The 17,876-nt window shown below is 38.4% G+C and overlaps 2 protein-coding genes across 5 annotated transcripts in view; one reads left to right on the top strand and one right to left on the bottom strand.

The window, feature by feature from the left end:
• Positions 1-940: 940 nt before the first annotated feature.
• Positions 941-3,172, top strand: FAM237B (family with sequence similarity 237 member B). The gene is given in 4 exon segments (XM_059885911.1): positions 941-1,200; positions 1,315-1,400; positions 2,685-3,073; positions 3,075-3,172. Coding segments are annotated over 2 exon segments (480 nt in total). The 5' UTR covers positions 941-1,200; positions 1,315-1,400; positions 2,685-2,687; the 3' UTR covers positions 3,169-3,172.
• Positions 3,173-5,305: 2,133 nt separating this feature from the next.
• CFAP69 (cilia and flagella associated protein 69) overlaps positions 5,306-17,876 on the bottom strand; it is a 67,169-nt gene continuing 54,598 nt past the window's right edge. For 3 of the 4 annotated variants that reach the window (XM_003585986.6, XM_010804355.4, XM_059885910.1), the window contains 4 exons: positions 16,535-16,732; positions 14,807-14,893; positions 13,141-13,245; positions 5,306-12,647 (listed from right to left, as the gene is read on the bottom strand). In XM_003585986.6, coding sequence (XP_003586034.2) covers positions 12,477-12,647; positions 13,141-13,245; positions 14,807-14,893; positions 16,535-16,732 — 561 coding nt within the window. In that variant the 3' untranslated portion in view covers positions 5,306-12,476. The remainder of the gene's footprint in view (positions 12,648-13,140; positions 13,246-14,806; positions 14,894-16,534; positions 16,733-17,876) is intronic. The other variant, XR_009494252.1, reaches the window with a different exon arrangement.

Genomic DNA, 17,876 nt, shown 5'->3' with positions numbered 1-17,876 from the left:
AGATACTCCAGAAGATCCAGAATCAATTCTAATGCAACACATCCCAGATCAAGTTTAACTTCCCCACTAATCTTCCTTTCTGTTTTTCATATTGTTACTGTCACCCCCCAAAAGCAGGCATACCGAAAACATTAGTTATCTTTTCTTTCCGTCTCATGTCAATGTGCGGAGAAGGCAATGGCAACCCACTTCAGTACTCTTGCCTGGAAAATCCCATGGACGGAGGAGCCTGGAAGGCTGCAGTCCATGGGGTTGCTAAGAGTTGGGCACGACTGATCGACTTCACTTTCATGCATTGGAGAAGGAAATGGCAACCCACTCCAGTGCTCTTGCCTGGAGAATCCCAGGGACAGACGATGCATTGGAGAAGGAAATGGCAACCCACTCCAGTGTTCTTGCCTGGAGAATCCCAGGGACAGACGAGCCTGGTGGGCTGCCCTCTATGGGGTTGCACAGAGTCGGACACGACTGAAGCGACTTAGCAGCAGCAGCATATCAATGTGACTAGTTACTAAGCTTTGTCTTTATGTATTTGAAATATATAATTTTGTCACTGTTCTAGAAGTTTTAACATGCGTTATTTGACAGTAGAAAAGAATATACCTAATACATTTGTTGGCAACCGTAATCATTTAAGAGATTAAGGAAATTCCCTTCTAAGTTTACTAAGAATATTTTTTGTTTTAATCTTGAATGGGTGTTGAATTTTATCAAATGGTTTCTCTCTTCAACTTATGTGGTGAATTATGTGGTGAATCCACTAATCGATTTTCATGTGTTGATGTTTCATTAATTAGGATAATCCCAGCTTGATGCTGGTGTGTATTTTCTTAGATCCTCCTGAATTTGGTTTGATAATATTTTGTTTAGGATTTTTCACCTATCATATTTTAGTGAGATGGTCTTGTGACTTTACTACTGTTTTTCACATTGTTTTTGTTTCTGGGTCTCAGAGCTGCGGAGGTGAGCAAGGTGAGGGCGGGGCCTTGAGAGCAGCCACCCACTCTCTGCCGGCTCTCGGTCTCTAGAAAAGGCGCGAGGTTCGGTCTGCAGGGCTGACTTCCGAGCCCCCAGCGGCCGCAGCAGGTCCCCCAGCGGCCGCAGCAGGTCCCGCAGCGCCGCTCTCAGGGCGCCTGAGCCGCTTGACTCCGCAGCACGGTGCCGCCTAGAGGGTTCCTCAGGGCGAGTTCAGGGTGCCCGGTGAGCGCTCGCGGCAGGTCACAGCACCGCTTTCGCCTGTCACCTGCCTGCAGTGGGTGGGCTTGGCTGGGCAGGGGAAGGGAGTCCCCTCTGAGACCTCTTGTCCCCCTCTAGGCAGGAGCCACCCTCGTACCTGAGGGAGCGCAGTGAACGAACGCAGGACATCACACCAGGACGTCTGTCTCTGCCGCCTACGAGAGGTACCATTCCCCGCCAGCTCCCTCTGCGTGCAGGTGACCCGATCCGGGAGGAGAGCACTGGTTGGGAAAGTATAACCTGAAATTCTCGGGGAAGAAAATTCTCTGGTCCCACTCAGTCCCTTTGTGTCATAAACTGGCTACTGTCAGCTCTATTTGGGAAATCTACACAATTTGGGGGAAGTCGTGTTAGCTCTGTTTGGGAAATCTGCACAATTTTCCACAGTGTGAAACGACCTGAATAATCTAAATTTAAATTTGTTTCCTTCGATTTGTCTTTCACCTAACTTTATTTATTTCTTTTGGCCGGGAGGCGGGGTGCTGGAGGGAGGGGAAGTGAAGGACCGCTGTACACAGGGAAGAATGTGAGTCCCATCTCCTGGATCTGTTCTGGACACTCCACTCCTGGTTGTAAAGGTTGTGTCAGGGACATTTCCAGTGCCAGCCTGGAATGGTTAACTGTATGGCCATTCAAAGCGAATTTAGACCTTGACTTCATCTATAGGCTTCAGGCCCATTTACTGAGCAGTCAGTTTTTAGAGAAGCTTGTGCACAGAATCCTAAGAAAATATCAGGATTTTTCTTGAATTTCTTGAATGACATTTCTTGAATGTCATTTGTGCTGCACCATGTCATATTAGCTTCTATCATCTTTATTGTCTTCATACTCCTGAACAACTTGAGAAAAGGCAGGGATCCACTAGTAATCAGTTCATAACACATATTTTTTAATGAATATTCAAAGTTCATCAGTAACTTTGAAACCTAAAATGGTGCTTGAGTGTTCAACACTTGATCGATTGGAAAATGCCAGCGAAACACTACACACTCTTTTTCTTATGGTTACACATAAAATGGGCTGCGTTTTGATCCTCTTGATTGAAATGTATGGTGGTAAGAGTTTTGGATAGGGAGACAGAAGAGCTAAGAACTTGCTGAACCATATCAAGAGAAATTTTCTAACCTGTAAATGGGAAAGGTTGGAGCACATGCTTCAAAGATCTTTGATGAAATGAATCTCATCACAACTTCATAAACATGTGTTGGATTTCAGTGACTCCTGAAGACTTTATCAGAATGTTGGTAAAGTTGTTACTCTAATATCCTTTTGAGGGGAGGTCTGAAAGTCAGCAAGGTAAAGGAAAACCAACAAATACATAGTAGGCAATTTTGATTTGATGAAAACCAAATATATAAGTATTTATAATTTTTAGGTTTAAACAGATCATAAAGTAATTGAATAATTTTCTTTTTAAGCTAAAAACATATTCCTTTTTTTCTGTACAGAATATGGATTTTGCCACAAGAAGATGGTTCTACTTGCCTTTGGGTTGCATGTTGCTGATCCATCTGACTCATGCTGACTTTGAATTTCAAAAGGGCGTACTTGCCAGCAACAACCCAGGGATCATGGAAGACATTGATCCCCAGTGCTGGAATACTTGCTCTTTGACATTGATAGAGCTCAAAGAACTCAAGATAGAGCACAATGTGGATGCTTTCTGGAATTTCATGTTGTTCCTGCAAAAATCCCAGTGGCCTAGACATTATAATGTCTTCTTAAGCATAGCTCAGGATTTCTGGGACATGTATGTAGACTGCTTGCTTTCAAGATCTCATGGAATGGGCAGAAGACAGTTGATGTCTCCCAGGTATAATTTTCTACAGAAGATAAGAGAATTTAAATGTGTACTTAGATAATAGCAGTTTGGTTTTCTTAAAAATTCAACATTTAATCTTTCTGATTTTTAAAGTTTATCTAATAAGCTAGCAAATTTGCCATATTTTTCCTAATTTGATCAGCTTTGATTTTCATTTTTGCTGATTTTATATTGTTTAGAAAGCATGGGAGCTCTGATGTGCAAATACTTGATTTTAAATGATCTTGGAATATAATATATTTTGGTAATCATTAAATAAATTATCATCTTATTTTTCCCCATGAATAGTTCATAAGAGAGTCATTTAGCCCTGTAATTATTCATATTACATTTGTTAAAAATTTTTTAAACATCAACATGTGTTCAGACTTTTGAAATTAATATTTTCAGTAGGGTTGCTTAAAGGGAGGGAAACTCAAGAATCATATTAAAATAAGTGTTAACAATTTTTCCTCTCTGACTTTACAGGACTGGATTTTATAAAACGTGAGTTTTACATTTAAGAGAACACAGGAAATACCTCAAGCAGGATGGCACCAACCTGAAAATTTAACCCTGTGTCAGTATTTATGAGCTCAAATATTTCCTACAGCATTTATCAAAATTGTTATTTCCAGTTATTTAATATTGATGAAGGTTGTATTTTTGTTGATGTGTAATTGTTTTATGCCTATTGAGTCATCATTTCTATATTTTTGGATAATTTTTCAGTAATTTTTAATTTAGAAGGCATCTTTGTAAAGCATTTTTTTTTAAAAAAAGAAAACACCACTTAAAATGCAAATACAGTATATATATTTTAATACAATGATCAATGGGGTAAAATAACAACCAGTTTTATCTGGTGTTATATGTAATATTGACCTTAAAACTGTGCCAAAACTAATGCCAATATTATCCTAAAAAGTAATATTTAATCTTGATGTAGTGTACTCTGTGTCTTCTGATATATGTGTCTCATCACCAAGCTATCTTATATATTATTTTTTATCCATTAAGGACTAAAATTTCATTTTATGTTCTCATTTTTATTGTCCTCATTTTTAAAAAAGGAATAACAAACAGAAAAGTAGTAAGAAACTTCATTTTAGTAAAGTGCAAAAATGAAGTGAAAGTCACTCCGTCATGTCTAATTCTGACCCCGTGGATTCTGTAGTTCATGGAATTCTGCAGACCAGAATACTGGAGTGGGTAGCCTTTCCCTTCTCCAGGGGATTTTCCCAACCAACCCAGGGATCAAACCCAGGTCTTCTGCAATTGCAGGCAGATTCTTTACCAGTTGAGCCACAAGGGAAGCCCAGGAATACTGGAGTGGGTAGCCTATCTCTTCTCTAGATCTTCCCAACCCAGGAACCAAACTGAGGTTTCATGTGTTGCAGGTGGATTCTTTACCAACTGAGCTAACAGGGAAGTCCTTTAGTAAAATGTAATTGGATAGAATTTTTGTCTTTAGAAGACAAAATTGTTTTTATATTTCCTTTTATATAACACATTTTATTGTAAAAAGGATGTGGAATTTAAAGACGTATACCAAACAATAGAATAACATGAATTAGATGAAGAGGTTGGGATGATGAGAAATAGATAGAAAACAAATAATATGCAGTTAAAGTTTTAGGTCAGTGCTTTTAAATGCATGTCATAAAGTTCTATACCTTTGATAAAGGGTAGCCATAAATTTAGTCTGAATTTCCAATGTGAATTGGGACTCATGAGCGGTTTCAAGATTCACAGTGGGACCAAGCAATATGTTTGGGAGCCTAGCTTTTCCTAGGTCTGAGGATCAATAGAAGTCTGTCCCATAGGTTTTTTATAATGGCTGCCATGGGTTACAGCATTGTGTTTTCAAGTATCCCAACAGTGACAGCTAGCCTTCAATGTAACCTGATGCCAGCACACCCAAACACAGTTAAATACAATTTCAAAAGCATCAAAAATAATATGAATTGTCTGATGGTTTCATTTGATCCAAGAATAAATTTTGAATTAAAGGAGGGGACCTGACATTCTTTGAGTTGTGGACCACTTTGAAATTCTGATGACATTATAGACCCTCTACTAGGGGTTTTATATACATACACTCATACTTGGTACATAATTTCAGGGGTCCCATGAGTCCTAATGGACTGCATAACTTTCAGGTATTTTTTTTTACAAGTAGCATTTCATATAAATAAGTTTTGTATAATAACTGGTTACAGATAATATGAGGTTTTAAGTTTAATATTATAAGTTTCTAGATTGAGAATATTTTATCTTGCCAATTACAGATAGATCCCTAAGCTCAGAAAATCAACTAGTTGGAGGGTAGGCCATATGTTCTTTTATAAAAATGACCAAATACCCATGAAGCTGATTAATTCATTTCCTTTTGTAGAGGCATGGGGTCATGATTTTCCTTAGAAAACAGCCCTCTTTCGGAACTTCAACAGTTGAGTGCCATAAAGCAAGATCATGTCATTTTAGCCTAAAAAATTATTCAGCCAGTTGTCAGCAATCCTTGTTGTCATAAAAATTTTATTGCACCAATGATGAGCTTTTTAATATTAATAAAATTAATTTCTAACCTTCCAAAATAGATTAACTGAAAATGGTTTCATAGTTCTCCTAGTTAAATTTACATGCTACCTTGGATTATTAAAGATGTTAAAAATAAACTGAGCATTCTGGTTTTAGAGCCGTTCATCTTAAGTCTCTTTGATGATACTTAGATATAATGCTCTGTTAAATCACCCCAGTTTTGGGCACAAATCATGTCATTTGTATATAGAAAATTTTATTCTTTTTTCATCATTTATTCAACACAAATTCTTTGAGCTTGGAGGTACACTGCTGAGTAATCCAGACACAATCCTTGCTTCCAGAATTGTCACTGCTGTGGGACAAAGATGCAGCAGAAAATAATATAATTAATTCAAAATCACTTTTATGATACCAAAATATAAGCTTTTTTTTTTTTTAACCAAAGAGAAATGGTAGCAGAATAGGGTTGAGTGGGGAACAATTCATAGTTCTATTTTTCCATATTCCAAATCATCAGACTAGTCAGATATGACGATGATCCAAAAAAAAAAAAAATTCAAACCCACCCATTCTTGCAGTGGTGTTATGGTAAAGACTCAATCAGTTTCACAGCTTTGTGTATATGCTGAACTCTTATAGCTTAATTCAAAACCAGTTGTTTTTTCATAGTGCTGAAAGCTAAGGAGGGAAAAAAGATAGCAAAACATATATTGGGAATTCACTGGAAGTCAAGTGGTTGGGACTTCTCGCTTCCACTGCAAAGGACGTGGGTTTGGTTCCCGGACGGGAAACCAAGATCCCACATGCTTCAAAGTGCAGAGAAACAAAACAAATAAAACCATCTAATATTGCTCCCAAAATATTTCTTCATGAGGTGATACAATGGTTAATTTACTGAGTGCCTATGCTTAAAATTCTTCTGCTCTTCCTAGAGAATTTTTTTTTTTTTACTTTAAATAGGCTTTTTATTTCAGAATAGTTTCAAATTTGCTGAAAAGTTGCAAGCTAGTGCAGAGAGTTCTTATATACGCCTCACCCATTTTTCCATATTATTAACATCTTACATTAGTCTGGTATGTTTGTCATAACTAATGAACCAGTATTGATACAACCTAAATTAAACTTCATATTTTATTTGAATTCTACTAGTTTTCCCCCTTTATGTCCTCTTGCTGTTCCAGTCTGATGATTTGGAATAAGGGAAAAGAAAACTATGAATTGTTCCCCACTCAACCCTATCCCATCCAGGACACCATTTACATTGAGTTGTCATGTCTCCTTAGACTCTAAGAAGATGTTTTTGATGACCTTGACAATTCCAGATACTGGCCAGGTATATTGCAGGATGTCCCTCAATTTGGGTTTGCCTGATGTTTCTCTCTGGTTTTGATGGGGGTTATAGGTTTTGGGGGATGAAAACTACAGAGGTAAAGCACTGTCCTCAACACTTCATATCAAGGGTACATGCTGTCAACATAACATACCCCACGGATGGTGTTTAACCTTGGCTAAGGTATTTGGGCTTCCCACGTGGTACTAGTAGTAAAGAACCTTTCTGCCAGTGCAGGAGGCATAAGAGATGCTGCTTCAATCCCTGGCTTGGGAAGATCCCCTGGAGGAGGGCATGGCAACCCACTTCAGTATTCTTGCCTGGAGAATCCCATAGGGAGAGGAGCTTGGCAGGCTACACAGTCCATGGGGTCACAGTCAGACACGACTGAAGTGACTTAGTATGCAAGGTAGTATTTACCAGATTTCTTAGCTGTAAAGTTACCTTCCCTTCTCTTTCTATGTTGTATTCTTTGAAAGCATGGCATTAAGCATAACCCACACTTTAGGGAATGGGAAGTTATGTTACATTTCCTTGAAAAGGAACTATCTACATAAATTAAATATAAGTGTTCATGAAACATGGCTGCCAATGACTAATGTAAGCTTAGGCTGTGTTGGCCGTAGGTGAGAAAAAATGAGTTCAGTTCAGTCGCTCAGTCGTGTCCGACTCTTTGCGACCCCATGAACCACAGCATGCCAGGCCTCGCTGTCCATCACCAACTTCCGGAGTCTACTCAAACCCATGTCCATTGAGTCGGTGATGCCATCCAACCATCTCATCCTCTGTCGTCCCCTTCTCCTCCTGCCCTCAATCTTTCCCAGCATCAGGGTCTTTTCAAATGAGTCAGCTCTTCACATCAGGTGGCCAAACAAAGTAATGGAGTTTCAGCTTCAACATCAGTCCTACCAGTGAACACCCAGGACTGATCTCCTTTACGATGGACTGGTTGGATCTCCTTGCAGTCCAAGGGACTCTCAAGAGTCTTCTCCAACACCACAGTTCAAAAGCATCAATTCTTCGGCACTCAGCTTTCTTTATAGTCCAACACTCACATCCATATATGACTACTGGAAAAAACAGTCTTGACAAGACAGACCTTTGTTGACAAAGTAATGAGAGGGACTAGTTTTATTATACCCTCTATGTATCTATGTTAAACCTGTAAATTTTTGTTTGGTTCTGTTGGTGTCAGTATAGAGGAATATTAACAAATTTCAGCACTTCAGAAAGAGCTGGCCAGATTCATAGTCTGGAATGATTAAATAAACTGGATATTTGATCCCCAAAGACTTAGGGTGAACATCATAGTTTTTCCCTGTGATATGAAATGTACCCTGTGTTCCAGAAGGCAGACTGAGGAACAGAAGAGCAATAGTTGTTCACCTAATTATTCACTGGTTTTCATCCAATATGAGCAAGCACTGGCTGAAAGGATCTAATCAGGTAATGAACTCCTCCCTCATGTAGTAAGATTCTCATTGAACAGCGTTGAAGCCACTTTCTTCTGGGCTCACTAAACTCCATTTTTATTTTCTTGACTATTTTTTCATTTAGTTTATTAGTAAAAGTTTGGGAGCTAAAATTCTGTCTCAGTTGACTCATGGAAGGAAATATACTATCCACCTTTCAGCCAGGCTGGATGGGCTCAGGAGTGATGTAGTGGGAGCACAGATGTGAGCAGAGATGGAGACTTGTTAGAATTAGTGACAATGTCAGACAGAGGGACTGATTTGCAGGCTCACTGCTGGGTGCCTAGAACTATAACATGGGATCTTGGGTATTGTCTGTCTACCAAGTACAAGCGTCTGGATTAAGCAACCTTACTACTCTTCATCCACATACATTTCTTCCTCTGTTGAATGGTAATAACCTGCCCTATTTTACCTTTCTTCTTTCTGATGGGTGAGATTTACAACAGGGAGAAGTTCTACAGAAGGCACAGACTGTTTTGATTACAGTCAGTCCTAATAAATCTGGAGATACCAAGTTGTACTATATACAAAAATTGATATTCACCCAAGTAATATCAATTCTATTTCTACTCTCTGGTCATATTAATGTAATAGTACTTGTGCCTGATTTTAGAGAAAGTCTACCACTCTTATGAAGTGAATGCATCTGAACTACCATAACGTGTCTGTGTTTAGCATTCCTTGTATAGTGTTTTGTTGGTTGAATCTTCCCTTTGAGTTCAGGACTTTGCTGTATTTGCGTAAGTTGAGGGAAAGGCTGCCAGGAGCTGGGGCTACAATCACACTTATTCAGTAATTAACTAAGGTGTTGGTTACCACAATGAATGAGATATGGTCTCTGTCTTGTCTTTAGGGAGCTTGGAGCCTGAGGAAGGAACTTATAGTCTACAAAATGGGGTAAACATTCCTTTCTCTTAGTCACGGACACTTCATCTCCATTCTGTATGTATCTCAGATGTACCCAATGTGTATCTGGTGCTTTTTGTATGGGCCATCTCATTGTTGCAGGTTCCTGTCCACACCCATTCTTGTGTCTCAGTCATTCCTCTTTGCATGTGTGCGTGCATGCTAAGTTGCTTCAGTCGTGTCCAAATCTTTTCGACTCTATGGACTGTAGCCCGCCAGACTCCTCTGTCCATGGCATTCTCCACACCAGGATTCTGTAGTGGGTTGCCATGCCTGTCTCCAGAGGATCTGCCTGACCCGGGATCAAACCCATGTCTCTTAAGTCTCCTGCATTGGCAGACGGGTTCTTTACACTCCCCTTTACATGGAACCTTTGTGCTTAGGACTGCCTGTGAAGAAGAGGAACAAATTATGCCTTCTGCTGTCCTCTTGGGGGTGGTGGTAATAGAGAAAGGGATTCAAGAGAAGACAAAGCTCACTGATAAGCTGATGCATATTATGTACCCCTATGAGCCACAGGAGAGTGGGCAGCCAGGCCAGGCTGAGAGGTCACTGGCAACTCATTCTAATTAGAACAACATCAGTAGCTGTCATTTCTTCTCTCATTGCAAATGCTACTATCCTCACAGAGGGAATAATGAAAAATCCTGGAGGAATGTGAGTTGGAGGAGGAAGTGTAAGGGGAAGAGGGAGGAGAAAGTAGGAGAGGGTGGGCCCAGTGGGGTGTTGGAACCCTCTTTTATTTGATAATGCAAGTGGATCCTATGCATATCTTCCCAACTGTGCTTTCAGCAGCACCATGTTGGTAGCTTGAAATTGGTCATCCTGGGAATATTTATATCATGCAAATTGGCAAACACTATATATAAGAGCTTTTTCCCCTTGAAGAGCTGGTTCTTATACATTTAGCCAGTACACTGCTATGTGCACCCTATGGGTCTAGAGACTAGGCTCAAATTCCAACATATTTTCCTTTCTGAGGAAACAGAGTCTTGTCTCTCCCAGCCCTGGACAGGAACTCAACTTTGCAGCTTCCTGAGTGAAGAAGGGGGTTGATGGGGTTCCAGGCTTTGGAAACACATAATGGCACACAGGGACACAGACACTTATTGCTCTACATCCAGTATTAAGGGATCTACCTCTATGTGGCAAGGTACCTCCACCACCAAAAGAGTTTCCCTCCACACCCACTTTCCATCCCCATTAAAGAGAAGTATCATTGGGATTTATTTATATATTAAGAGTTAAAATAGATAGCTAATGGGAAATTGCTGTATAGCACAGGGAACTCAGCCTGGTGCTCTGTGACAATCTAGAGGTGTGGGATGGGGTGGGAGGTGGGAGGGATCTTAAAGAGGGAGGGGACATGACTGATTCATGTTGATGTGTGACAGAAACCAATATATGCAGGTCAAGAAGCAATAGTCAGAACAACAGACTGGTTCAAAATTGGGAAAGGAGTATGACAAGGCTGTGTATTGTCACCCTGCTTAATTTCTGTGCAGAGTACATCATGTGAAATGCTGGGCTGGATGAATAACAAGATCAAGATTGCTGGGAGAAATATCAATAACCTCAGATATGCAGATGATACCACCCTAATGGCAGAAAGCAAAGAGCAACTAAAGAGCCTCTTGATGAAGGTGAGAGAGGAGAGTGAAAAAGCTGGCTTAAAAGTCAACACTCAAAAAACGAAGATCATAGCATTTGGTCCTATTACTTCATGGCAAATAGATGGGGAACAAGTGGAAACAGTGACAGACTTTATTTTCTTGGGCTCCAGAATCACTGTGGACAGTGACTGCAGCTATGAAATTAAGACACTTGTTCCTTGGAAGAAAATCTATAATAAACCTAGACAGCATATTGAAAAGCAGAGACATCACTTTGAGGACAAAGGTCCAGATAGTCAAATCTATGGTTTTTCCAGTAGTCATATCTGAGAGCTGACCATAAAGAAGGTTGAGCACCAAAGAACTCTGCTTTCGAACTGTGCTGGAGATGACTCTTGAGAGTCTCTTGGACAGCACAGAGATCAAACCAGTCAATCCTAAAAGAAATCAGCCCTGAATATTCATTGGAAGGACTGATGCTGAAGCTGAAGCTCCAATAGTTTAGCCACCTGATGTGAAAAGCTGACTCACTAGAAAAGACCCTGATGCTGGGAATGATTGAGGGCAAGAGAAGAAAGGTGTGACAGAGGATGAGATAGTTGGTTGGCATCATCGACTCAACGGACATGAGTTAGAGCAAACTCTGTGAGATAGTGAAGCACAGGGAAGCCTGGTGTGCTGCAGTCCATGGGGTCACAAAGAGTTGGACATGACTGAGTGACTGAACAACAAAAACAACACAACATTGTAAAACAATTTTTCTCCAGTTAAGTATAAATACAATTTTTTAAAAACTATCTTTATTTTTAATTTTTATTGTTTAGCTTCTGACTAACATTTGGTTTTTATAGGAGAAGAACTTTTACTTTGACCAACATACTTGCTGCAAAATTTTTGCTGTCCATATTTATATATATTTATAATAACTTATGTACTTAGCCTGACCCCACTCTAACCATATGCTTTAGATGGGACTGACCTTCAGGCTCTGGGTGTAAGCAGTCCTCAGATCTGGCTAAGGTCATGATGAATGGTTCAGGAGTGGGCATGTGGCCAATCAGATGTCTCAAGATGCAGAGACAGTTGCAGAGACTGTTGAGAGGTAGGCATGCACTCTTTCCTACTGGATATCAACCTGGGAGAATATAATTCAGGAGCTTCTAGGAAAAGAGAAGATCTACTCACAGAGTTTCAGTTTCTGGATCCAACAATGCCTATAGTTTTAATTAGTTTTATATTTGACTTTTGTTATTGTGTTTTTTTTTTTTTGTTTTGCTTTTTGGCTCAAATCAGTTGGAGCTGTTCACATCAGTTGAAAGAGTCTTAACTGATACAATATGTTTTACAATTTTCAGTTAAGAGGACTGTAATCTTTAGAAAGAAACTGATGATAACTCTTCTCACAGTATATGTTGATACTTTTAATAACAATATATTATATTTCCTTTCTTTTATTTTTAATAGTATTTTACTAAAATATTTATTCTAAAATGTTTGCTTTACATTTATATATAAAGATATTTAGCTAAAAATTATCAGTGGAATTTATTTCAAAAATCCTTTAGAGTATTTTATGCGGGATCACTCTTCTTTGGCTCATCCACAGTTTTTACTGCTTTCACCTTCTGTAAGGCTCCTCCTCGAATAGGCAGTTTCTTAAGAGCAATATCTGTATCAGCCAGAGGTCCTCCCACTAATCGGGCAGGAGTGCTTTCCACTGTTACTACCCCACCAGAAGGCACCTATAAAAGCAAAATTAAACATTTAAGAGGCCATTTATAAAAATTTTCACTAAGAGGAAAATTTATTCATCCTTTAGCTAACTTTGGATAAGACACAAAATGCATATAGTAACTAGGAGGCAGTGTGTAATAATGGAAAAATCAGGGCTTTGGGGCCTTTGCAATCAGGGCCAAATTATTTCCAGAAGAGGACACCAAGAACACTGGAATATGGTATGGATCTATTAACAAGCAAAGGAGGCACTGCACACTTCCTGTCAATGAGATGTAGAGACCTACTTTGACTAGTGTTTACAGCAGTTTCTTGGGAATCCTGGAGGGCTAGGTCTGGTCTAAACCAGCACTAGGTAAGGGCAGGGATAAATATGCCTTAACTACTTGACATTTTAAAGCAAAAAGAAAAAGTATGAGACAAAACCTCATGGAAATAACATTCTTTGGGAACTAAATTCATTATCTATTAAGAAAAGTTATGGAGAAAAAAAAATCTTACTGTTGCGTTAAGGCCTTTAATATCTGTTCTGTGAAATATCGCATTTGGTGGTCTTTCACCATATCTAGAGGATTCTATAGCTTTCTCTTGAAGTCTTTTTGCTTTCTGAAGATTTTTAAATTAGAAAGAAAATAAAATTGTTATTAAAGCATTAACTATGGTACTTACAAAGAAGTATACAAAATATATTTGTGTCTGGTTTATAATTTATTAGCACTAGATCTAGCATTTATTCATTTAAGCTAAGAAAATAGTTATTAGCAAGTTATATCCTTTGCACATTGCAGGAAACAACTAAAAATGTTACTGAAATTTCCAGAGGTACTGGCAATATATGACCAAGGGATAAAATAGTTCCTAAGGAAATCAGGCTCAGTTTTTTGCACATGGTTGAATAAACTACTAAATTTACAATAGATGATGCATGTTTTCAAATTATTTTGTACAAATACTAATCCAGTACACTTAAATGTTTTAAGAATTCAGAATAATGCAAACTATATAATTTGCTGCTGCTGTTGCTAAGTCACTTCAGTCGTGTCCCACTCTGTGGGACCCCATAGACGGAAGCTCACTGGGCTCCTCTGTCCCTGGGATTCTCCAGGCAAGAATACTGGAGTGGGTTGCCATTTCCTTCTCCAATGCATGAAAGTGAAAAGTGAAAGTGAAGTCACTCAGTCATGCCCGACTCTTAGCGACCCCATGGACTGGAGCCTACCAGGCTCCTCCGTCCATGGGATTTTCCAGGCAAGAGTACTGGAGTGGGGTGCCATTGCCTTCTCTGATAATTTGCTGCAGTTACCTTCAAATTCAATAGTTGAGGCACTAGAACAGGTGAAATCCTAGGTAACAACTAATCTGTGTGGGAGGGTTTTCATAAACTCTTCCTTAAAAGTACAGGTAGTTATGGGGCTATTTGGTAAATAACATTGGGAAGAACTTTTCATGAGAAGGGGGAGACATGGTATCTTGAATAAGCTTGTTGTTAATTTTGATTTTCCTATCTTAATATGGTTCCACTATTTTTGTGGGCTAATATATCATTTAATGATTTCATATTTAGAGGAAAAATTATCACATTATGTAAAAGTGTATCCCAAGCACAAATGGAAAAAAGTACTGAGATTTTAGAACTCTATGATGTTCTTACATATTTCAAGTGAACAATTAGCATTATAAACTTTTTAGATTACTTTCAAGCTTATTGCTGAAGCAGGTTATCACATTTTCTCAAATTCCTATTTAATCTTTAATATAATGTTTCTTATGGTGGTCACAGGGAAAACATCTTTGATCGAGAGGGCAATATGGACAGTTGTTATTTGTGTCCTTCACTCTGCTTCTTACAGAATCAGTGAATAAGAAGGCTCAGAATGGAAAGCAGAAGCACACTCCTGCTTATTCCTGACTAACTCTCATCTCTTTTATGCAAACCAGGAACACCATCCTTGCATCACCCTGCTAAGCCAAATGAAGCTCAGAGTGGTATCTTCTGAAACTGTGAAAAATGCTTAGTTTCAGTTATCATCTTAAACTGCAAATGAGGATCAACAATGTTGGTATCCCACAGAAAGATCAACAGAAAAAGGTGAATGAATATTTCCCTGAAAAATTCTGTCAGAGTTGGCTGCTTTTTGTGGTTATCATAATATTTAAAAAATCCTACCTTTAAAGTTTTAGCATTTGATGTTCTGGCCAAGAAATTTTCCCATGATTTATTAGCCAATTCTCTTTGCTTGTGTGTGGCTTGTATCTGAAATGAGAAAGATAATTAAGAGTTCGTCAAAGGGCTTGAATACCTCTATTTTGAAGAAAGAGCTAGTTTTTGCCAATATAAATTTTAAGGCCAACTAGCAAAAAGATTAGAGTTTAACAACTTAAATAACGAAAGTCTTAAAACAAACAAACAAACAAAATTCTCTCCTCACTACGTGGCCAAGGTTTGAACTGCTTCCCATGAAATGTAATGAAAAACTGGTGTTATAAAAATGTAAAATATGAGAATAACAATAATCGTTCTCAGCAAGACTGTTTTAAATAAATATCACTTGCAAAAACAGAGTATAATCCAGAGCAAGTTACATAAATGACCCAACAGCAAATCCACAGAGAAAATAAAGAGATTTCTGCTGCCACTGATAATAGTTTAGGCAAGATTATATTGGTGGAGCTTCTTCTAATTTATGACTTCAGCAAGACAAGCAATTTTGTGAGAGTGCTGAGTTTGTTGTGGAGTTACAGTCTGGGAAATACTACTGACAAACTACAAAGACTGTGGTTCTCAACAGACTCTCCACTAAATATATAATCAGAAAACACATGCCCTTGGTTGGTATATAGTATATTATTAAGCTTAAATTATGAACCTAAGGGTATTTAATTAAACAACTGCTAAAAAATAAGTGGGGTCAGAGCCATGATAACAAAGCAACGATAATCAGCAGATCAGCAATAGCTAGTCCACACAGCAGAACACTGCCACTCAATATAACTACTGAGAAGCAGAACTTCCATCAGGGATACTCCACTAAAGATCCAAAGAATGGCTTAAATGGCAGTATCCTTGCAATAAAAACTCTCCAACAAATAAAACTTTTAAGAAGGGAGGTATCTAAGATGGAGCAGAATTTATAAGTGGATGCTAAGTTCTGCTAGACGGAAGACATAAACATTTAACAGTATAAGTGAAAACATCAGGCAATAGAAAAACACTTTGGAAATCACCTTAAAGAGTTCTAAATATTTAACTTTAGTCATAAAGGATCACCAAGCAGCAATGGGGAGTCTATATCATCTCTGCATCGGTGGACAAGTTCACTTAGTCACTTAACCTATTTGCTCAAAAACGTCAGGTGTGTTGTTTCTCACCTGTGTAAAGCTTTTGGGGAAAAATGGCTTATATTTTCCCAACAGGCTTTTTCTGACTAGCTAAAGTCAGACAGCACATTTACAGAGTGCTCACAGCATGTGATTTGGCACTGAGGTGAGGAGATGTGCCTCTGGTTGGCATACAAGTGAGGGCCTGTCACAGAGTGAGGGACAAGGGCCGACTTTCTCATTGAGGTTTAACTTACAGTCACAGAGATACACTGTTTGTCAGAATTTTCTAGATATGTGCACTTAAATAGACCACAATTTTTGAAACTCTGACATTTCAAAAATGGAAATGTAAGCCTTTAGAAATAAAATTATAATGTCATAGACCAGCATTGACTACAATAATTGAATTTCAAGCTATTTACTCCATGTTTTCTTTCAATCTGTACAAAGACACAGAAAGTAACTATAAAAGAAAATCACAAAATGACTCTTAAGTGCTGAAGCATTCACAAATAAGGCAAATACCTTAGGGATAATTTCAACTAGTTTATACACTGAAATTATTTTGGCTTACTTTTGTATATACTTTTTGTTCATTTTGCACATCTTGGCGTGCTTGGCTTTCAATCATCTCACTTTGCAGAGAAACAACCATCTTTCCAATATTTTCTGATGCTGCTGTAATAGATTCCAAAATTTTTTTGTCTGTGGTGACTGGTCTTAGCTTTTCTAATTTTATTTCTTCATATATTTCATTCCATATTTCTCCAATCTGTTATAGCAAAGTTTAAACAAGTTAAACTAACCAAAAATAAATGATATACTTTTAGGTAACCTAAAATGTATTTGAGTGATCATTCCAAAGTTAACACTTACGGAACCAGCTTTTCCTAACTTACTCTTTGGGAATAAGTGGCACTGGGAATGATTTGAGGCAACAGTTACATTTGAGTATTCAGGAATCACTTACCTAATGTTTTTCAATGATAAGTATTCACAGAGAAGGCTCTACTATCTAAGTGTAGTTCATTGCCATAATCACTGCCCTCTCCTTTATAGTCACTCTGTTTTCACAGCTGCACAAATTGTTGCTTTACTTTGATCCTCCTGAAGTACTGATGCTTTCCTTTCTAAAGCCCTGTTTGAAGACTGGGTCAAGATGAATTTATAGAACAGTGAAGATGGAGATTTCTGGAATCCTGGTACCTAGTCATCCCAGAAACAGGGCCTTGTCCCTCATCTTCTAGCTAAGGTAATACTTGACCTAAAACTCTTAATATGTTGATTTCATCATGCTGTAGCTCCACCTCATATACTGGGATATATGGAAATTACTGCATTTGAGTATATTTAAATTTAGAGGAAAAAAATATTCATCCAGGATATGGGTAAAATTAAGCCTTGTTTTCCCTTTTTAAGTAGAGATTTATTCATTTACAGCATTCAATACATAGTACTAATATTAGAAGAGCATGTTTACTTAAAAAGGCTTTTCTAGAAGTTCAAAGGCATTTATTTACCAAAAAGTATATAACCAGAGAAGTAAGCAACCCAGGACTATTAATTGATATTTGACCATTGGATAATGTAATGATAAAACAATACTTTAATAAGTATTAATAATTTATTTTAATAAGTAATAATTCATTCAATTCTAGCTCTTTTAAAGAAAATTATTTTTGAAACTTTTGACTGCACTTAGTCTTCGTTGCTGTGTGTGGGCTTTTTCTAGTTGCTGAGAGCCAGGGCTACTCTTCATTGCCATGCACAGGCTTCTCATTGCAGTGGCTTCTCCTGTGGCAAAGCACAGGCTCACTCTGGAGCACAGGCTCAGTAGTTGTGGCACCAGGCTTAGTTGCCCTGTGGCATGTGGGATCTTCCCAGACCAGGGATCGAACCTGTGTCCCTTGCATTGG

Source organism: Bos taurus, chromosome 4, assembly GCF_002263795.3.
Source record: "Bos taurus isolate L1 Dominette 01449 registration number 42190680 breed Hereford chromosome 4, ARS-UCD2.0, whole genome shotgun sequence".
NCBI classification, from domain to species: Eukaryota; Metazoa; Chordata; class Mammalia; order Artiodactyla; family Bovidae; genus Bos; species Bos taurus.
This window is presented reverse-complemented; position numbering and strand designations above follow the sequence as displayed.